Raw genomic sequence first — 20502 nt, 5'->3', positions numbered from 1 at the left:
TCCCAGGTTATGTCTTGAAAAAATTGGATAAATGAAAAATTTATAACATTCCTATGCGTTTTTTGCCTAGGTCATCAAGGTGGTAGACAGTGTCGTATCACCCTCGAATGCAAAGATAAAGTTTATTTCTTTCGCTCAGGGCCCTACGCTGTGCTTTTTTTTTGCCTACATTGTAGCTCATCATGCATGTTTTCGAACAGATGGAAACTTTTTGCAATACAGTGATGTAGCTGATCAGTTCGTTGTGGTATGGTTGGGCATTGTAGCCGTCAAAGCATAGCGTAGGGCCCTGAGCTTCCAAGCTCTCTCGTTTGAATTTACGGTGGGTTGTCGCGCCTTCGTTTGGCCATAAGCGGACTCTGAAAAGCCAGCGGGACAATTCTGTGGGAACGGACTTTACGAGTTGCAAGGGAACGTGAGCTATGAATTAAAGAGGGCGCCGGTACGTACTGTTCCCTGCACTGCATTTGTGACTGACAGTCCATCATGTAAGGTTTATCCGGCTACAGGCGCATAGCTCGTGTGTAGTCAGCGTACTAAGGTCACCACAGCAGCTAATGGCCGCCATAGGTGCTTCATAGTCAAAATGGGCGAAAATGCAGCTACGAGGTTGCCAGCGGTACATGGTCACCACACCACAGATGTGCTCTGGTACATAGTCACCACACCACCGATGTGCTCTGGTACATAGTCACCCTAGCACAGATGTGCTCTGGTACATAGTCACCATACCACCGATGTGCTCTGGTACATAGTCACCACACCACCGATGTGCTCTGGTACATAGTCACCACACCACAGATGTGCTCTGGTACATAGTCACCACCCCACAGATGCGTGAGCTACTCCCCTGCAGCTACTAATTTTCCAATAGTAGTGTAATTCAACAGGCCTTCACAGCTATGCAGAAAACGTTCAACACCTCTGAATGAATACCAGCTTTCACTTCAGCATGGCATGACCCGGCACAGCATGTCATGACCCGGCACAGCATTTGCAGTGATTGTACAGTGCTGCTCAATGAAATGCAATCGAGTGAGCGGCATTGTATGTGTAATGCCTTAAAGCCGATAAGAATGCTGCGCAAGTTTCAATTTGAAATTTGCAAGCACCCTAAGGCTTTGCGCCTGGGAATGTTTACGGAACGGCTCAAGTACAACAGTATAAATATACAGTGTAGGCTTTCATCCTATTTCAGATTAACGGGTCTTAACTTTCACAACATCCGGCACCGTTTTTAGGCTTCCAAATTCCAATGCTAGGTAAGGATTTGGTATTTCTGTTAGAGAAAAACTACGTTTCGCCGGCTTGCTTTGGCAGAGTTCGTCATATCAGATGTAGAAACTAAACGAACACACTCTTTGTTTTGCAGATAAACGCAGAGTCACGAGTCCTCACTGTATTTTTATCTATTTTCTTCTTTAATTGCATGTAGGGTGGAAAGAGTTTGTGTCCAGGTTGTGGAGCTGGATATGGAGATGTAGACGGGTAAGTTTGACGGTGCAATATGGTTATAATCAAGCCCCTGGCTTTCATCAGTCTAAACTGGACTCTGTATGCTGTATCTCTATTTTGCAATACAACATTGTTACACTGTACGAATGCACTGTGACAATGCTCGACAAGGACATGAAGAGAGTGGGCATTGCCTCATTGCAGGAGATAAGAGGAAGGGCAAAAATGATGCCGCACACGCTACGTAATTGTTTTGTTTCAAATCAAACTGATGGAATAAATCTGTGAAACTAATAATTATAATGCTGTCCGCCTACTGTAGAACGGGTAATTTTAGCGACTATTAATTTTAGCGTTTTCCCATTGTCAACCGGTTAGCGACGTTTTATTTTAGCGATTTGCAGCGATTTTACTCACGGATCACCAGTGCACTACTTATGTCTCAACGGATTAGCGACTTGAAACTTTAGCGAAAATGAGTCGATCGCTAAATTCGCTAGGGTTTTTACGTCGCTAAAATTACCCGTTCTACATATGTCATTCAGGAACTTGTGCTGTAAAGGAGTGTATGCCAATATTGGAGGGGATGATCATAAACGCCCATGGTCGCAAGAACTGTTCCCTTTAAAACACCTTTGCAAAAGAACTGCATGTGCTGCATGTGTTCAATTGGCAAAACCAGCACCAAGGCTCATGTGGCCCCTGTAGCCCTAGGATGGGTGTTTTAGACGGTGCATGATGTAAAATGTACTAAGTAATTGAAATGGAAAGTCGGCGCTAACTGTTGTTACTCACCTATCTGATTTCTTTGGCCCGACTTTGCGTTCGGTGCTGCATGTGCCATTTTGCAAACCAGTTTTCTAGCAAAGTACAGTGCTGTACGGTGCTCTAGCTTTACAGTGATAGACCAGCATGGAGGCTTTAGATTGCGTATTGTCCATTTGAGCACCTGAGGCAAATTATGGCTTAATACTCCATATGCAGCTCTATAATACTACAGCCTGTAGAATGGCTGTCAACACACACCGAACCCCCCCCCCCCACCCTCTATCTAGCCGCAAGAAATGTATCTCACAACTTGAGTCGCAATCCGGGAAGCCTTTGCTGTGTCACTGACTGTGCCTCATGCACGAACTGATGCGCACGCCTGCCAAGCAAGGTGTTGACCACCCATCAACTAGGGGTGAGGCAAGAAATGATGGCGATGATGAGAGGAGATCTGAGTACAGATTTGCAAGATGTGATAGAACACATGCTTGCAGCTATAGAGATAATACAGCATCCTGCATGAAACCGTTGGTGTATCTGCATTTGTTTCCTTGTCTGTTCCGCCTGTTCAGCCTGTTCCGCCTGTTCAGCCCTCCAATAGAACGAGTCAAGTTCCACTAGATCTGAACAGTGTCAGTGCTTATCTAAGCTACTCTCGCTTTACCAACACCAGTCGTCAGCAAGCTGTGGAGCTGTCTGCTGCTCTCACGGAACAGGGCATAGATGTCGTGTCGGACATTGACCCCGGTCACCGCCATAGCATGGCCGATAACCGTGAAGCCTGGCTCGAGGAAAAGATGGGAAGCGTTGACTTTGTCATTATGCTGCTGCACGAGACGCATCCACTGAACCTGTCCATGACTCATGAGTTGCGCAAAGCTCAGCTGGCCGTCGACGAGGATGACAGTTTCAAACTGACAATGTCGGAGGTGAACAGGATACAGGGCATGGAATTTGTCGGTGAAACTAGATCAGTTGTTCCAGTGTACTATGGTTTAGCTGGTGCTTCCAACCAGACCTTGTTGCCTGTGGGTATGAGAATGAAGACAGTATATCGACTGCCAAAGGATTTCTCGTTTGACACCACGAACTGCAGGCAGTTTCAGCATCTGGTGGACAGGCTACACGAGACTACCTCGCCGTTGTCTTCCGTCATGGCCATTACATCTTTGTAGGCTGTGTGTGTGTGTTTGTGCCAGAGTGCACAGAACAGCACACCAGACAACCCCAGGATGCGCACACCGCACACACGGCTGTGCATCAGACAATGCCACGCGGTGCACAGAGTACCATTAGATCGGCTTCTCCTGTGCGTAGGTGTTATGTGAAGATACCATAGCATGGAATGCAACCCTATGTGTCTTCTAGCTCACACTGCTTCTGTCATATTACTCATATCTACCCTACGTTTGATGCCACCTCCCTCAGCCTTTGTTGATCTTCCCGGCCATATGGCATAGTTATCTTGTTTACCGACAAATTCACTCTCCTTGACTATTTACCAGAGCGTAACTTTCCTGATAGAAAAAATTGAAAATAGGAAGATTTGGATGAAAGTGCTCATTGCTCATCATCAGAGCCACTTTCAACCATGCTCACTACACGCAGTATACGGCCGCCTGTGCACGTACAGGCTACGTATAGCTGACATCTGCGTACGTGTACTAGTACTTGATTTCTTGAGGACATCTATTCAGTTATTCCATCAATTATTACAGCAACTCCAGCACTAGTCGATCGTGTTAAGAACAATTTTTGATCAATATCTTCCCATCCATTGACAAGACTGCATCTACTAGTTTCTTTGTTTGTATGAAATGAATTTCACGGCCAGCGAGAGTCGATCAGACCGGAACTTTAGCACGTGTAGCTATCGTTCGAGCCTTACCATACCATGTCGAAATCTGTACGGATTCCATTCACCCGCTGCCTAGCTAGGAGGACAGCAACATAACAATTATGAGCCACCGTAAACGGAAAATAGAAAAAAAGGTTCCTTTGCTTTGGGGTAATTTAAAATCACTACTAGTATTCCTTGTTTTCCTTTGACGTTTTATTGGGCCTACAAAGTATATTTCATGGGTTTCATTTTCCTCACCAGTTGTGCATTTTGATTTTCAAAACAAGGTTTCCCCTTGCTGGATCCTACCCATGTCTATTGGTCGTAGTATGTGTATATTATATTGTGTGAGTGGTACTCTCTTTTAAAACTGTACAAGGTATCATCATCATTAACCCACTCGTGTTGCTGTGGCAAAAATATGTCACGCCATTCCGTCCTTGTCTCTGTCCGGCGGTTGACCTGTGTGAGCTTGTCTGCTGCGTTTTCCTTCTTTACATTGATCGTCTATTTGACCGCTGGTCGTCCTCCCTTCCTTGGCGCCAACACCATGCCCTCCACTAGATCGTTCTCCAGGCTACATCCTCTTGCGATATGTCCATACTACTTGCATAACACCGGAGTCACCTGTCTCCTACCTGTGTCTCCTGTACAAGTAATACACCAGCTAAACACTGGTAGAACCAGGTCTTCATCATCAATCACAGATTGCTTTTGCTTTTGGGCTAATTCGAAATACTTTGCAATAACAAGGAGAAGTCCCCCAGCTTGATGGACTGGGCAATGCTTATACCATTCGAGCAGACGTATAGTCCAGCACGGCGAAGCAACAACACGCGAGTGGACGTGCTGCATCTGATTATCATTGGGGTGAAGGGAAAGAGAACAAGAGAGAGAGAGAGAGAGAGAGAGAGAGAGAGAGAGAACAAGAGAAAGAGAGAGAGAGAGAGAGAGAGAGAGAGAGAGTTCTGTCACTTGTCATCGGCCATCATTAAAACGAGAACCGAAGCCTTGTTTGCTCACGAGCAATGAATGTATGATGACCGGATGGCCACAGAAATAATTATTTTGGAAAAGGAATCAACCTTTTTAAAACAGCTTAAAGGCTGCCCACACTTGTCAGTCATTACTCACTCAGATATGCTGCAGTGGGAAGTCCTAAGATCAGGTAATCCAGACATAAAGTTACTGCCAGAATAGTTTCATCCCCTAGCCAACCTCCAAGGTGTCACCTGTCACGCACCTTGGCACTTGGCATTCTCTGGCAGAGTTCTGCTCCATGCTGTGCGCATGGACTTCTAGCTAAGTGTGCCCGGCTGATCCAGATGGCTCGCAATGCCATGTACAATGTACTTGCAGCATCCGAGAGCTGCATTGAGCGCATGCAACTTTTGTGTGAGAGGGCCGGCCGTTGCACAATCATACCAGGCAGTGTTACTTCTCATATCAAGGAATGGATAGCACTTTTGCGGACATTGATGTCCGTTGAGAAGTCAAACGGCCTCGGGGGCGCTGGCCGTGCAGCCATGAGCACTACTGGTCCATGGTTACAGTGCTACGGTGCGTGCACACGCAAAGCAAGTAAGGGCGCCGGCTGCGGTCATCCGACCGTATGTCTATGTCCAGAACAGTAGAATGGCCTGCTTGCGTTTCACTCCGATATTCGTACATCATCTGTACCCAGCAATATGTCCGCGTCGGGCCAGCACGGGTAGACGGTTGCAAAGGGGAATTCCCCGCAGTTCGTTCTTGGCTAGGTGGTCCAGCACCACTGGTGGAGCATTACCCATGGCTAGAAGTGGCGGGTCACCTGGGCGACATCCACGCCGCTCGTCAAAGTAATGAACAAAGCCTGGCTCGTCACGGAGCTCCACACCCTTGTTATGCAGCAAACTTGCGACTACAACATCCTCGATGTTGCCAGGTATGCTTCCATCAGTTGCATCTGTTGAGTTGAACTCTGCCAGAAGAGCCAGCACGGCTGGCCGTGACAGTAGGTAAGCAAAGCCCGAGGCAAACGCCGTGTACAGAACATGGTCGTGGGATACACGGCGGTCAAGATTACGGCACCGCACGCAGTTTGGATGTCCTGCGTGTAATTCGCAGCACAACACATGCTGGTCAAAGTGCTCGTGGCCTGAGTATACACAGCCACTGGGGAGTGATGCCATGATCCAGTCGAGGGTGTTGCGCAGTGCCACGTACACATCATCATCCGTGATCATAACATAGCTAAACTCTCCATACGGGTTATGAACGCTCCATGCCAATGCCCAGTGGACTTTGTGAGTCAGAGAGTCGTACCTGTCCAGCATGGGCGCACGCAGCAAGTCCGCGAACTCGGCCATCTCTTCCTGCACTTGGTTTTCGAGGGCTTTGTCTTCACTTCGCCCAACGACGAATACGCAACTCAAATTTAGCACCGCCGGTCTGTGGGCTTTCAATGCAGTAGAGTCAGCTTCGTGGCGTTCCGGGTTACTCGGCAACTGTCTATTTTCATTACAGCGGCTCACCCACAGTCGTCGCAAGTGATTACGTTTGAGAACATTAGTCGGTGCCGATTTTGTGAGAAAAAGAACAGCCAGGTGATTTGGTGGCGCTTCGTCGACGAGGACTCCTCCACGCACTTCGTCGTTCCCATTCCCACGGCCTGAAGTTGCCGTCCTTTCTCGTCCGTCTGATATCCGTCTGCGTCCTTTTACCCTAGACTTCACAGCTCTGAGGAAGCGACCAATGCCAATGATGCACCACCCAACTTTTGTGTGAGAATTGAATGACTGGCGTAGCCTTGAATGCCGTCCTAGTCTCTCGCCGCCTGGTGAGCTAAAACAGTGAAAAACTACCACAAGCAAGCACAGGCTAACTCCAAAAAGCTTGGCGAATCGCAGGAGGAGCCTGGAGCGAACGCCAGACATTCAGAAAGGGGACGAGCATCGAGCAACTAAAGACTCTTTCAAAATGAATAGTACAAAAATGTCACAGCTTCTTGCCAGAAGTTGTAGTGTTGACCAGGGAGTCGTATAGACCTGTTATACGACTCTCTGGTGTTGCCTTTGTAATCTTAGTACTGTTGTATAGAAAATCAGTCATGCAGGTAACGCACTGCAGCACATATGCGGCTGAATGGCGCCGATCGCGGACTCAACAGATTTGCGGACTCCTTCGGCAGAAAAAAATGGCAGAAAAATTGGTACTTTTTCTGGTATGCTTCATGCATGTTTGGTACGTGTATGCGGATAATGAAATGGAGCAGAACTCAAAGTACTAGTACTCGACATAAGGTGTGTATGGTTCTGTCAATTGCACTGCTTTTCGAGCAGAAACTGCCAATTTTTCGAGCATTATCCACGAACGGCTATAATTCCGCTCCTTTGTTAGTTGCGGTGTTAGCAACTTTTTGAGCTTTTTCCGGAAATTTTAAAATATGGATGCGATCTCCTCAACTAACTTGCAATTGTTTTGGCACTGAAGTTGAAGACACCACTGCAGCTGTGCTTATGGCTGATAAATATGGTGGTAAAGATACACCTGGCAATATGGCGGTAAACACACGCCTGCCCACACACGCTCTCTAAGCTGCAAACTTCTGGCACAGAGCTCTCCTTCTCACCACCACCACTAACATCAGTTCGCGCCTGGCACCTAGTCGATGCATGGTTGGCGGTATCCGATATAGCAGGCTGGTACATCAAGTAGCGCATGGCACATAAAAGATGACACAGCAACGACATAACTCGATTGCGACGTATGTTTCGTCCCCGCTCAGGCAATCTTCTTCTTGGATGTCTTCATACGGAGCTTGACTCGGGAGAATGAAGTGTTAGTTGAAGACACCACTGCAGCTGTGCTTATGCTATGGTTATGGTTGATAAATATGGTGGTAAAGACACACCTGGCAATATGGCGGTAAACACACGCCTGCCCACACACGGTCTTTCAGCTGCAAAGTTCTGGCACAGAGCTCTCCTTCTCACCACCACCACCATCAGTTCGCGCCTGGCACCTAGTCGATGCATGGTTGGCGGTATCCGACATAGCAGGCTGGTACATCAAGTAGCGCATGGCACATAGAAGATGACACAGCAACGACATAGCTCGATTGCGACGTAGATCTACGTTTCGTCCCCGCTGGGCTCATCAGGCAATCTTCTTCTTGGATGTCTTCATACCGAGGTTGACTCAGGAGAATGAAGTAAGTTGAAGACACCACTGCAGCTGTACTTGTGGTTGATAAATATGGTGATAAAGACACACCTGGCAATATGGCGGTAAACACACGCCTGCCCCCTACACGCTCTCTAAGCTGCAAAGTTCTGGCACAGAGCTCTCCTTCTCACCACCACCACCATGAAACGTACGTCGCAATCGAGCTATGTCGTTGCTGTGTCATCTTCTATGTGCCATGCGCTACTTGATGTGCCAGCCTGCTATGTCGGATACCGCCAACCCTGCATCGACTCCGGCACTGCCTAACAGTGAGGCAGGCGATGCTGTATTACTCTGCCCTTGTCGTACCGGATATTCTATATGCGTCGAATGCGTTTCTCCCAGGACTGTCCGCAGAGCAGCGGAACACAGTAGCCAAACTGGATAAACGTTGCATCCGTTGCGTGGCCGATGAGCACCCATTGGCCCACACTCTTCCCTTGTACACCAGGCTGGGTGTCCGCCCAGTGCTGGAACGAGGAGAATGCAAGCTCCGACTCCTGACATTTAGAATCCGTTCTGGAATCGTCAGTGAGCTGTTGTCGTCCCGAATTGTATTGAAAGGCCCGCCGACAGGCATGACCACTCGAGGTCAATTGGGACGCAACCTTCCCCTCCCCCTGGCCCACAGTGCTTCTGGCGCATGCCGACCGCTTCTAGCCAGCTGCCGACTCTGGAATGGCCTGCCCGACTGTATGAAGTCCATAGTATCTGTCCGTGAATTCAAACGCATGCTACGCGTATTTTACTTCGGTTAAATGTAAATTTGTAATGGCTTTCGTAACCTGCTGATGAGGGTCGATAGAATCATGCTACTATGACCCGACTTGTAAATTTGAGATCCATTTTTTTCTGCTCGTCTTGACCCTGCCTCCCCTCATTGCTACTTCCATTTTCGTATTTATATTTTCATTTATTTTTCTCTTCATTTCTGACTCTTCTTACTGGTTGTCATCGCGTCCATAATATTGGGCAGAACTGCCCGTTTGCCTTGCGATGTAAAATAAATAAACAACAACAACAACTAGGCGCAAGGCGCGAACTGAGAGATGGTGGTGGTGGCGAGAAGGAGATAAGAGCTCTGTGCCAGAACTTACTTTGCAGCTAAGAGAGCGTGTGTTCACCGCCATATTGCCAGGTGTGTCTTTACCACCATTATTGTTTTGGCACTGTTGCGAAAAGCATCAGTTGCGACAAAATATGGCACCTTTGGGACACGGCTAGCAACGAAGAACTGGGGTGTACGTGTTGGCAGGGTTCATGATTAGGCTATTGCAGGTGAGTGTCAAGTAAAGTGAACATAGAGTTTCAAGGCTATAATGTAAACAGAGGACACTGACAGTGTAGCAACCAGGGAGTAGTACAATACGGTATTGTACTACTCCCTGGTAGCAACAGAGCTGGGATACCGGTATGCAGTTACAAGCTGCTGACTGCGGGATGATAAATTCACTATTGATAGGCAACAAGCAACTTTAGCACCGTACCGCCCACACGAACAGCAGTCAGCTCATTGACTAGATAATGATGTCGAACACCGTCAAAAGCCTTACTCATATCAGCAAAAACCATTTCTCTATGGCACATACATGTACAACTCGGATGGAGAGCCCAGGAATAAAATTTAAAAAGAGGACCATAAGTTTACAAGTTTTCAACAATATCCTGTTTATAATTGTTAGTGTTGGACAAAACGGAGAACTAAGTTGCTTGCAAACTTATGGTCCTCTCTTTTTAGTATTGCACATTACTGACCATTGTCCATTAACCGCATCCATCGTTAGAGAGTTGAAAACAATTAACTTCTGAATACACACTTGACCTAAGCACACGAGATGTTCAAGTCCCATGACGGGATCATCGGCGTCGGGTTGTGCTGCACTCTGCTACATGTATAAGCTCCACCACCTGCCTCCATCCCACCTAACCCTCTCAAGATGGCCATGCTGCCTCCATCAGCCAGAACCACCACACCACGCCGCACTCAGCAGCCTACCATACACCGCCACAAATTCCAGTTGCAAGCCCCTTACCCTACCCGAGTACAACTAACGTTACGCCACCTCAACCGTTTCCCATCAGCAGTCGTAGGGCCTGGAGCTTCCTACCTCCCGGCCTCCTGCAACATTACCCCAGCTCAATACAAAGAAAGCCCAGGCCTTCTAGACCAACGTGCACCGCCATTTACCGCGCTCCAGCTGGATAGCAAACACCGATAGCCTCTAAAGCTCCCACCAGTCGACTCTCTCCCCTAATTACTCTGTCTCTCTGTTTGTGATAAAATTCACCTTGTTTACCTGTCCTAGCAGACCTTCCCACCCTCTATCTGTACATTTATTACCAGTGTATTGGCTCTGGCTTTTTGCGTCACTCTCTTCAAAGGTCATTATTTTCTTGTGTCTATTCATTCCACTTTTTTGGCGCGTCCTGGTTGCCGTGAGGCCGAGACCTCATGGTCGGCAGAGCTCCAGGGCCTTGTCACCACATGCTCTCGTTCTTCTTGCGTTTTGGCGTTTGGAAAAAAAATTGATGGTACCTTCGAATCGTCAACCCTGCAAGAATGCACACCTCTCTGCTCCACAATGTACATAGTGCTTCTGGGAACTCACCCCTCTTCAGTTGAGATTGAGGCTAAGGAAGATTGTGCCTGAAGAGCACCCCTTTTTAGTGCTTGCTCTGCATGCCAAAGTATCACCAGGGCTGCAAACGTACAGAGACCCTCCGTTTCCAGCGCGACAAACACCTCGTGAACACCAGACAGCACTCAGCAGCGTGAGTCATTGTCGCTTTAACCAGTGTGGGGATAAACCACCTTTCGCACATTATCGCCCAAGTCGCTGCTGTACCACTGTTTCGTTCTGAATACATGACTGTACGAATAATACTACAAGTAATATTAATAGGGGTGATATATGCAAACTCCTTTTTGACAAAAGTTACATTTACTTGCATAAAATGAGCCATATCAATAATCATAGTGAAAAAAACATTGATCGGTCTAATACTGTACTAGTAATACATGTACCGTATGGTCCATGAAAAGTTATCATGGATGCCGAAGCCGAAGATCACTTTAGAACTAACTTTGCCCGGCTTTAGCTTGCACGTACACGTATCTATGGTGCTAGGTTTTCATTGACGGAAGGGAAGTTCGACGAGAGTCTAGTTCAACGGTTGTACATTGGACATGTACATGTTTGTTTTTGGTTTCCCGTTCTCGGGGCCTTCTATACGGTACTCTTTGTAGTTGTACTTCTGTGCTGTTGAGCTATCCGAATTCAAATAAACACAAAAAACATGTATGTCACGTGTGTGTGTTCTTATGAACACGATGGAGTTCTATATAAATAGAAAAGCCGTGGAGTCGATGCTTGGGCTAATTCATCCAGGATTGCACCGATTTTGTCTTATAGTGTGTCACTGTCAAGGATCATTCAACACAGCGGTATTGCACAGAATATCTTGGCTGGATTGTTGAAAGCTGAAAAGAACCGGAGCGCGGGGAATGATCGTGTCTGATCCAGAGCGACTGGTTTGTTGTGCAGATCTGCTTGTTCAGAACGTTGCTAACAGGAAGGGTATACTCGTAAGGAAAGAACTCCTGGATAATGCTTTTCTGTACTGGTGGCGGATCATGTACCTCAACAGTGCGACCACAGCGCTACGATTATCGCCAGCTGGTACGACATCGATCGGTCGGAAGTGTTTCCGCATGCATACGCAGGCACAACGCTAAAGCGGATATGTCCGTAGGTCAGAAGCGAAGCCCAGCTCGTTTGGAGCTATTACTAGTATTGGGCTTCTCCTACCCCGCTTCATTCCACAGTCCATGGGTGAACTGGAGATTAGCCTGTGTTTGGACACGTATGATCACTTCATTATAATGGAAATTTTTAATTCTCCTCCAAGTCTCACTATTTAATTATTGGTCAATCTGAAAATAATTACGTCTTTCTCTCCTCGCATTGTCATACCAAGCAACGTTTCACTGGAGTATGCCAGCAACTGCTACGTTCACGTACCTGCCAACGCTCCACCATCATTCTCCCAGGGAAAGCAAGGACATAATTATCAGTACAAAACATACGAAAAGGGTTTATGATAGACCACCTTACCAACCGCTCAATGCTCTGTTCATATACATGTACTGGGTTCTGGCACTTCCTGGAATCTAAACACAACCAAGGTTCGACCAATAAAGCTAGCATAGGTGTTGCCGGACCGAGCTTCGCGGCTGAGAGTGAGACTGACCACTGCGGATCAATTCGCAGTGGCGTGTGCTAACCGGTTAGTGGATCCAAACCTGATGTTGCCAAGCCTTGCCTCTGATTGTGGCTTTTGCGAAGGTTAAAGTGACAGCTGTAACAATCTGTAACACAAGTAACTGCCTTGACGACCGAGGACGATCTTCTGCGCTGTGCATGCTTCATAAGTGTTTTGCAAGTGAGGACCTTATTGCGAAAGGTGCGGATGCCATTGACGCGTAGACCGCCCTCCGCTGTTGAGGTTGCAGTTTTCCCCACGTAGTGACCACGGTAGCTATTGTCGCAAGCCAACCACGGAACTGATCACCAGGACAATGTGCGCGTACAGGAGGTTAGTGCATTGCTCACAAATGCTTGTAGTGTGATTCAAGTAGTTGGACCATAATAAGCGTATGAATCCTTCTGCACTTTGCAGATCCTGCCCACGAATGCACCAACGAATCGACGCTCGGGTACATGTATGTGGACAGCTGCTGCTCTAGCGGGATGGCGCTAGATTATAATATTTTTTCTTTACAAGTGCATCTACATGTAGATGTAGAATCTGCTGTGGATGCAGTAAAACCAGAACCAGAAAACAAGCACACCATACGCCATGATTATACGCCCGTTTTGCCAGCTCATAATTGAGCGCCGTTGCGCGCCGGGACATATAAGGAACGTGCTAATTATCTACGTGATGAGCACCATGTTACATGGAGAAACGATCGCGCGTGTATGGGCGGAAGCTTGCAAGGCCGCCCAGTGTGATGTGTGGGCCCGCGGGCATGAACTAGCACAAGCACGAATGACTTGGCGCTCTGGTCGTAACATTGTCACACGTAAAGAATAGCGCACTACGTGCCTGTTTTGTGTGCTTGTTGAAGAACAGCTCAACATGATTCTTTCTATGTACTACTTGCCACGAGTAGCAACTCGTACGTGCACGGAGAAAACAATTACACCCTCGGGCGTGATCTCCCGGCGACAGATATCGAGATCTACCACACGGCGTTCAAAGCGTGCCAGTGAATCCAACTGTATACTGGCCAACACTGCTCTGAGGTCTAGTGCAGAAGCAAACAACGTTTCTCTCTTGAACTCTCTCAACCTGCGATCACATACTGTTATCAGATATTGTTGGTTCTTTGATAATGACACTGCCTACATAACTACTGCAAGATTCGTGCGTTTACTTAGTCTCCCGTTGGTGTGGCTGGCTTATCAGCCTCCGTCAAGGCAGCTATTCTGAAACCAGAACAAACGCTCAGTTCACCACACCACAGCAGCCGTGCGCAAGTAGTGTGGACATCTTAAGTCTCACCCATGGGCCAGTGTCGGGTGGATATTCTGGCTATCATTCCGTTGGTAACGGTGTTGCTCTCTGATATCCTGGAGTTCCCAGTAGCTGTTCCTGAACAGGATGAAGGAATTCAGTCACTCTCGCGTGTATGGAGTGGCAAGCGTGAAGCGAATCAGCTGGTTTGACTTCTGTCAAAGAATATCTACATGTATATGGTAAGGGGAGAAGGGGGGGGGTCTTCCAGAGTTAATAATGGAAACGGCCTACTTAATCTACAATGTATAGAAGACCAGCTATTGCCTGTAACGCATAATGTGTGCCCGTTTCCTGCTTCAGCTATAGGGTAAGAATTACGCCAGGTTTTTTAAAGAAAATGGGAAGTGACATACGTTGGAGGCATTTTGGCTCTGAAATTTTTCCTTTTTTACGGTGATGTAATATACATTATTGGCAAAGTGTTTGCTCCCCACACTGGAGCTCGTGATTTCCCGCCGACTTGCCTTGACACCTGACTGACTCACGACTGCCAGAGCACACAAGAAGTCCATTAAACCTTCGACTTGGCAAACCTGCAGTGCAAGAAAGCACACTCCCTGGTCAACATACAGTGTTTCTGGGAATTCACCTCTCATCAGTTGAGCTTGAAGTTGAGTAGCCTGAGGAAGATTGTGTGTGAAGAGCACCATTTACATGTATAATACTAACGTTATCAGTGCTCTCCAGGGCGATCCATCACAGGGGACACAACTTACAGAGACGCTCCGTTCCAGCGCAACAAACACCTCGAGGGAGCAGGGAGTGGTGATTTCTTGCAGGAAGTCGCTACCACTTTCGTGCAAGTACACGTACATGTGCTTACCAATTATTCACTGTACATCCATTAGGTCGATTCTGTGTGGGAGAGGGGATGTTTGTGGAATTGTTTGAGTCCTGTTAAATTTCAAATTCCGACCTTCGGCACTGACCTACCAACTTTATAGATAGTCAGTGCTCTGGAGAGCGAGCCCCCAAGCTGCCATGCCACCCCCCCCCCCCCCACTTCGCCCGAGGCTTAATCACGGCAGAGTTCTTTTTCTTTTTCTTTTCTTTTTCTTTTTATTGGAAACACAGCCCTAGAAAAAAAAGACATGTGGAGATAAACACAAAACAAGACACAGGGGATGTAGGGACGACGTGCCGATGTACAGGGCATTATGGAGTTCTTTACCTTGTGAGAAAGGGTTTGCTCCCCACACCGGAGCTCGCGCTATTCCGCCGACTTTACTTGACACTTGACTGACTCACGACTGCCATCCAGAGCACACGAGAAGTCCATCGAACCTTCGACTCGGCAAACCTGCAAGAAGGCACCATTCCTTGCTCAATACACAGTGTTTCGGGGAATTCACCCCTCATCAGTTGAGCTTGAGTAGGCTGAGGAAGATTGTGCCTGAAGAGCACCACTTATATAGTGCTCTCCAGGCACAAACATCACCAGGGATACAAACTTACAGAGACGCTCCGTTTCCAGCGCGACAAACACCTCGTGAACACCAGATAGCAGCGTGAGTCAGTGTCGCTCCTGGACGGTGAGACAGGTTTGCCGAGTCGAAGGTTCGATGGACTTCTCGTGTGCTCTGGATGGCAGTCGTGAGTCAGTCAAGTGTCAAGTAAAGTCGGCGGAATAGTGCGAGCTCCGGTGTGGGGAGCAAACCCTTTCTTACAAATGATCACCGAAGTCGCAACCACTACTTCGTACTTTACCTTGTGAGTGAGAAGAATTTCATATCTGTATACATGTAGTAGTACCAGTCCAGTAGTGTGGCCCAGTGTGGGGAACTTAGTGTGTAGTCACTTTCTCCATCTCATATATTGGCATGCACACAATAGTCATTTTAGCCTAGTTGTATGTCAAGATAGTGCACTCTTTGATTCTATTGCCTAGCCTTCTCGTGCCCGTGTTCACCGGACTGGTGTCAACAGCATCGAACACTAGCTGCACCACCACCGGATATGGTCTGGTTTGGCCACGCTACGACCATACCAATATCTGTGAGTTTAAGACTTACTCAAGTTACTGGTAGAATCTAATGCATGACCTTTATAAAATTATAGTTCATTAGCCTGTCTACACGTACCGCTACAACACTGTGAACTGTTGCTGCGTGTGTCTGGTTGACTATCCAAGACCACGCGTAACGTTACCCCTCCCAGTATTTTTGTAGACCTTTTGGACCTTTGACGACGTCACCACTATTTTGGCACTGATCACCCTGATCACTACACGGTGACACGTACATCTACATGACATTGTATAGTATACCGGCATGATTGTGATCAGGGAGTCATAAAACTTACTACTAGTAGTAGTACTACAAAGAGTACCTAAATGTACTCTTTGTAGTACATGTTGTACACTACAAGTCATGTGCTAGTACTTGCAAGTTGCAGTAAAACCAAGAGTACATCTTGGTAAAACAGTTTTAACTAAAAGCTTTCACGGCTCTCTGATCAGTGATCGTGATCAACCCACTAATCAAGCAGCCATGTTTTCAACCAGGAAAGTGCTCCTTTCACTGAAGTCTGTGCCGGTTTTGCTACTTGATAAACAATCCATCGTGAGACAGCGAGCGAGGAAGTAAGGTAGCCGTCCATTAAAACCTTCCACAACCAGAAAATAGATTATGGGAGGCCACGGATAATTCTAGTAATACTTAGACAAGTAGTTACTAGTGCTTGGTTTTATTATGATGGGCGCTGCGCTGCAGCACCAATGGCAATGCTTTTCAGCGGCAGGCGAGGCCGTTCACATGTATGGAGTAGCAGACGTAAGTAAGAATGTCATTCTGCATTCCGTGTTGCATCCGATTTGGAAAACTGTTACTAGCTAGTCTGTCTTCAAGTCTCAGTCTTTTCTCATTGACCCAAAATGTTGTGCTGAAAGTGTGATGTTTTTCTTCGTTTCTCATTCTCCTGTGAAGGCAGGTTGAAAGGAATGCGGAAGGTGTCACAGTGTAAGGACTATGTGATCTGTGATCTGGATTGCAAGAACACCAAATGTGATCATCCCTGGTGGCGTACGGATTTTAAGATGGAGTATGCATGTAAGGACCAAAATCAGCCTCCACCTGGTATGCCTCGGCGGCTCAAAGTGACTGAGGTTGAAGCTAGCAGCGCACTTTCGTTTCATGTCAACTGGGAGGACCCAGAAGGTGAGTGAGTACCTCCACTACCCTCCGTAATAATATACAGTTAGCCTTGGGAATAGCGATCCTCGATTGTGCATGAGATAAGGGTCGTTATTCGCGAGGTTGAAAGTACTCTGTGGCAGTCAGCTGGACAGCTGATCTTTCTTCACTGGTTGGCCTTTTTTTTATAAAGGGGAAGTTAAGCCTCAAATCAAAATTTCACCAGTTGTAGTCTTCGGGGTGCTGAGTCGAATGGTCTTGGTCCGAGGAAGCTGAGACACTCCCTTCCTCCTTTATTCCCAATCGAACTCGAGCACTTCCACCGAAACTGGGTGACTGCGCCCTACTAGATGGGGATTTGTATGCAAAATGTCACTAAAAGCGGTATTTCGTTCTTATAAAAGCCCAGATGACCGCGATTGGCCCATATGTAGTAGTCTTTTGGACGCTGAGTCGACTGGTTTTGGTCGGAAAAGGCTGCAATGCAGCGTTCGGCCCTTATTCCCAATTGAACATGGTTGAACAAGTGGTCACATGCTCCTGCGTACACCAGTACAGTCACCTGGTCACCGCGTCAGAAGGCGACAACTTTCACACCAAGGTTCAACTCAAAAGTTCAAAAGTTCAACTCGAGTGACAGAAACTCGCCCAAAGTTTGCCAAACATGCTGTAAGTTGTAGCCTGCAGGCGCTGTGACCAGGTGACTGGTGTACACACGAGCACGTGACCGCTTGTTCAGACATGTTCGATTGGGAATAAGGGCCGAACGCTACATCGCAGCCTTTTCGGACCAAAACCAGTCGACTCGGCGTCCAAAAGACTACAACATATGGGCTAATCGCGGTCATCTGGGCTTTTACAAGAACGAAATGGCGCTTTTAGTGACATTTTGCATACAAATCCCCATCTAGTAGGGCGCAGTCACCCAGTTTTGGTGGAAGTGTGCGAGTTCTATTGGGATTAAAGTAGGAAGGGAGCGTCTGCTGCGTCTCAGCTTCCTTGAACCAAGACCATTCGACTCAGTACCCCGAAGACAACAACTGGTGAAATTTCGATTTTAGCCTAACTCCCCCCTTTAAGTAAGCAGAATATCCAAAGAGTGCTGCAGTCTGTGTGGGCAGTAGGCTCCGGCGGATTATGCCGGCATAATTATTGGCATAATTTGGTGGTTGAAAATTTGGAGCATAATTTTGCATCCTTTCGGAGGCAGGAGCATAACGACATGGCTGTATTCCAGTTCTAGTATGTAGGCTACACATGCACAGTCTAGTATGTAGGCTACACATGCACCTGATCAGTGCTGATGACAGTGACGGTAAAGCCTACTAAAGGGTTCGGAGGTCATACAGACAGTGTTTTCAGTGAAGAGCACAACAGAAATCCTGGCAACACAATCATGTACATCGTTGTATGCTCTTCTCTATGTTGTCCTCTAGCATGCATTCACACCTTGGTATGGGCATATGTATTTTGTTGTACTTATGGCCACTTGCAAGTACGAAAAACGCACAACTTTCCGAACTTGGAGGCTCCATAAGTACAAAAAAGTGAATAAGTATCCCCGCATTATTATTATTATTATTATTATTATTAACTGGTTTGAGGGAAAGATTATTATTATTATTATTATACGCACGTCCGCGTCTTCGTCAACAGTAAGTCCACGTATTCACATGTGCCAGAAGACAGGCAGAGTGGGCAGAGAGGAAAATAAAAAAATAAATGTAAAAAATAAATGTAATGACAGCAGGCGATAGGCACATAACTCATGTTCGATGATAGGTGCTCAATGCACGGGATCTATTCGAAAGACCAAAAACTAAAACAAGAATAACAGACAACGGCGATAGGTATGTAACTCATGTTCGATGGTAAGTGAAGTAAATGCACGGGATCTGTGCAATGCCCCGCATACCAAAGCATAATAATTATGAGGATTTTGCGAGCATAATGCGTAATTCCATGATTTCGCGAACATAATCCGCAGTGGGGAGGTAGAGATGTGTCACCCAGCAAGGGGAGAGTAGAAGTTATGGCTTCGTTGCCTGATTATCATGCATGGCAACTTAGAGTAACAATTATTCCCCTCCTCTCTCCAAGTCTTTGTTGTGTGATAGATTGTAATGCATTTAGAAGACTGGCACGTGAAATGCTTTACTTCAACAGAGGTTTGGTCAGGTGTCTGAGAGAGAAATGCTTTACTTCAACAGAGGTTTGGTCAGGTGTCTGAGCCGTACCAGGGTACAAAGACCCCATTCTCCATCCTCCCCTTTTTCTGCAACCACCTCACACCTGGGTTTGACGGTGTTTGCATGTACTACTTGAGTAGTTTATTGTATAGGCGGGGTTCCGGCTTCTTTTCTTTCGCTTTTGTGGCAGTTCACCTAACTCATGGCACAACCCCATGCTTTGTCACTTTGGATTGTTGTTGTTGTTGTTGTTGTAGAAGTTTATTTAACGTCGCACCACAAACAGGCGATTTCGCCTCCTTTGATACATGTGGACGACAGAAGGAATGAGAGAGAGGGGGGGGGGGACAGAAGTATGGAGAGAGGAAGGGTAGAAATCAATAAGCAATCAACCTCAGGGCTACACCAAAGCAAAAACGGAATGGGAACATACTATATACAAAATAGCTTCATACATATATTGCAAAACACGTTTACTATTCTTCAGTCCGCTATACCACAGAAACACACTAGCCGAAAAGTATTTAAACGGAGCCATGATGCGCTTTTAGCAGGGCACAGAACTGAAGGTGGCTGGGCTCGGAACGGAGATCAGGCGGGAGCTGGTTCCACAGGACTGCGCCGATGAACTGCATGGTCGCTCGACCCGCAGGACCGGGCCAAAATGGTACTCGAACGAGGTGATGTGCTGCTCCCCGAGTGCGGTCACCAGTAACTCTCACGAAGAAGCTGGTGAAGAGGGAGCTAGCTCGGGAGAACAGACAACGACGGACAAAGATGAGGAGCTTAATGTTAAACATGTCCTCCAGGGTGGTGAGGCGGAGCTGTTCAAAGATCGGGCTCGTGCGCGACCACGGTGGCAGACCGAAGAAGCCGCGGATAGCGCACTTCGTTAGACGTGTGAGGGGCTCCATGTTGCCAATTTGAAGTGACGGATAAAAGGCGTTGGAAGCGTACGACAACCTACCCTGGATCATCGACCTGTAAAACAGGATCTTTGACGCCAGGGTGAGGCTTCGGCGGCTCCGCCACAGCGCACCTACTGACTTCCGCACCTGCTGGATTGTGTGATTGACGTGAGGCTCCCAGGAGAGCTGCCCATCTACCATTACGCCCAGGTACCGCGCTTGTTCCACAACTGCAAGGGCTGCATTCCCACAGCGAATTCGAATGTTATCTGTGGATTGAACCCTGATGTAACGTTGTCATATTCTGCCCTTTCCTAGAATCAGACAACCTGGTGGGCTACCGCTTGGACCTCAATCTGAGTGTAACATACACGTATCACATCTCACTGGTAAGTTATCAGAGTGTAATTTGCATGGTGTCA

The 20502-nt window shown here is 47.2% G+C and overlaps 2 protein-coding genes across 6 annotated transcripts in view; both read left to right on the top strand.

Moving 5' to 3' along the window:
• The window catches only part of LOC135809642 (uncharacterized), a 42042-nt gene extending 37932 nt beyond the window's left edge, over positions 1–4110 (top strand). For all 3 annotated transcript variants that reach the window (XM_065323043.1, XM_065323042.1, XM_065323044.1), the window contains exons 13-14: positions 1436–1488; positions 2796–4110. In XM_065323043.1, coding sequence (XP_065179115.1) covers positions 1436–1488; positions 2796–3398 — 656 coding nt within the window. In that variant the 3' untranslated portion in view covers positions 3399–4110. The remainder of the gene's footprint in view (positions 1–1435; positions 1489–2795) is intronic.
• Positions 4111–13609: 9499 nt separating this feature from the next.
• LOC135809641 (uncharacterized) overlaps positions 13610–20502 on the top strand; it is a 27083-nt gene continuing 20190 nt past the window's right edge. Inside the window, exons 1-4 of one of the 3 annotated variants that reach the window (XM_065323040.1) lie at positions 13610–14031; positions 15741–15847; positions 16777–17007; positions 20399–20469. In XM_065323040.1, the coding sequence (XP_065179112.1) occupies positions 13937–14031; positions 15741–15847; positions 16777–17007; positions 20399–20469 (504 nt within the window). In that variant the 5' untranslated portion in view covers positions 13610–13936. Of the gene's footprint in view, positions 14032–15740; positions 15848–16776; positions 17008–20398; positions 20470–20502 lie in introns of those variants that run through there. The other 2 variants (XM_065323039.1, XM_065323041.1) reach the window with 2 other exon arrangements.

The sequence above is a fragment of the Sycon ciliatum genome, chromosome 2 (genome assembly GCF_964019385.1).
Source record: "Sycon ciliatum chromosome 2, ocSycCili1.1, whole genome shotgun sequence".
Lineage (NCBI taxonomy): Eukaryota > Metazoa > Porifera > Calcarea > Leucosolenida > Sycettidae > Sycon > Sycon ciliatum.
This window is presented reverse-complemented; position numbering and strand designations above follow the sequence as displayed.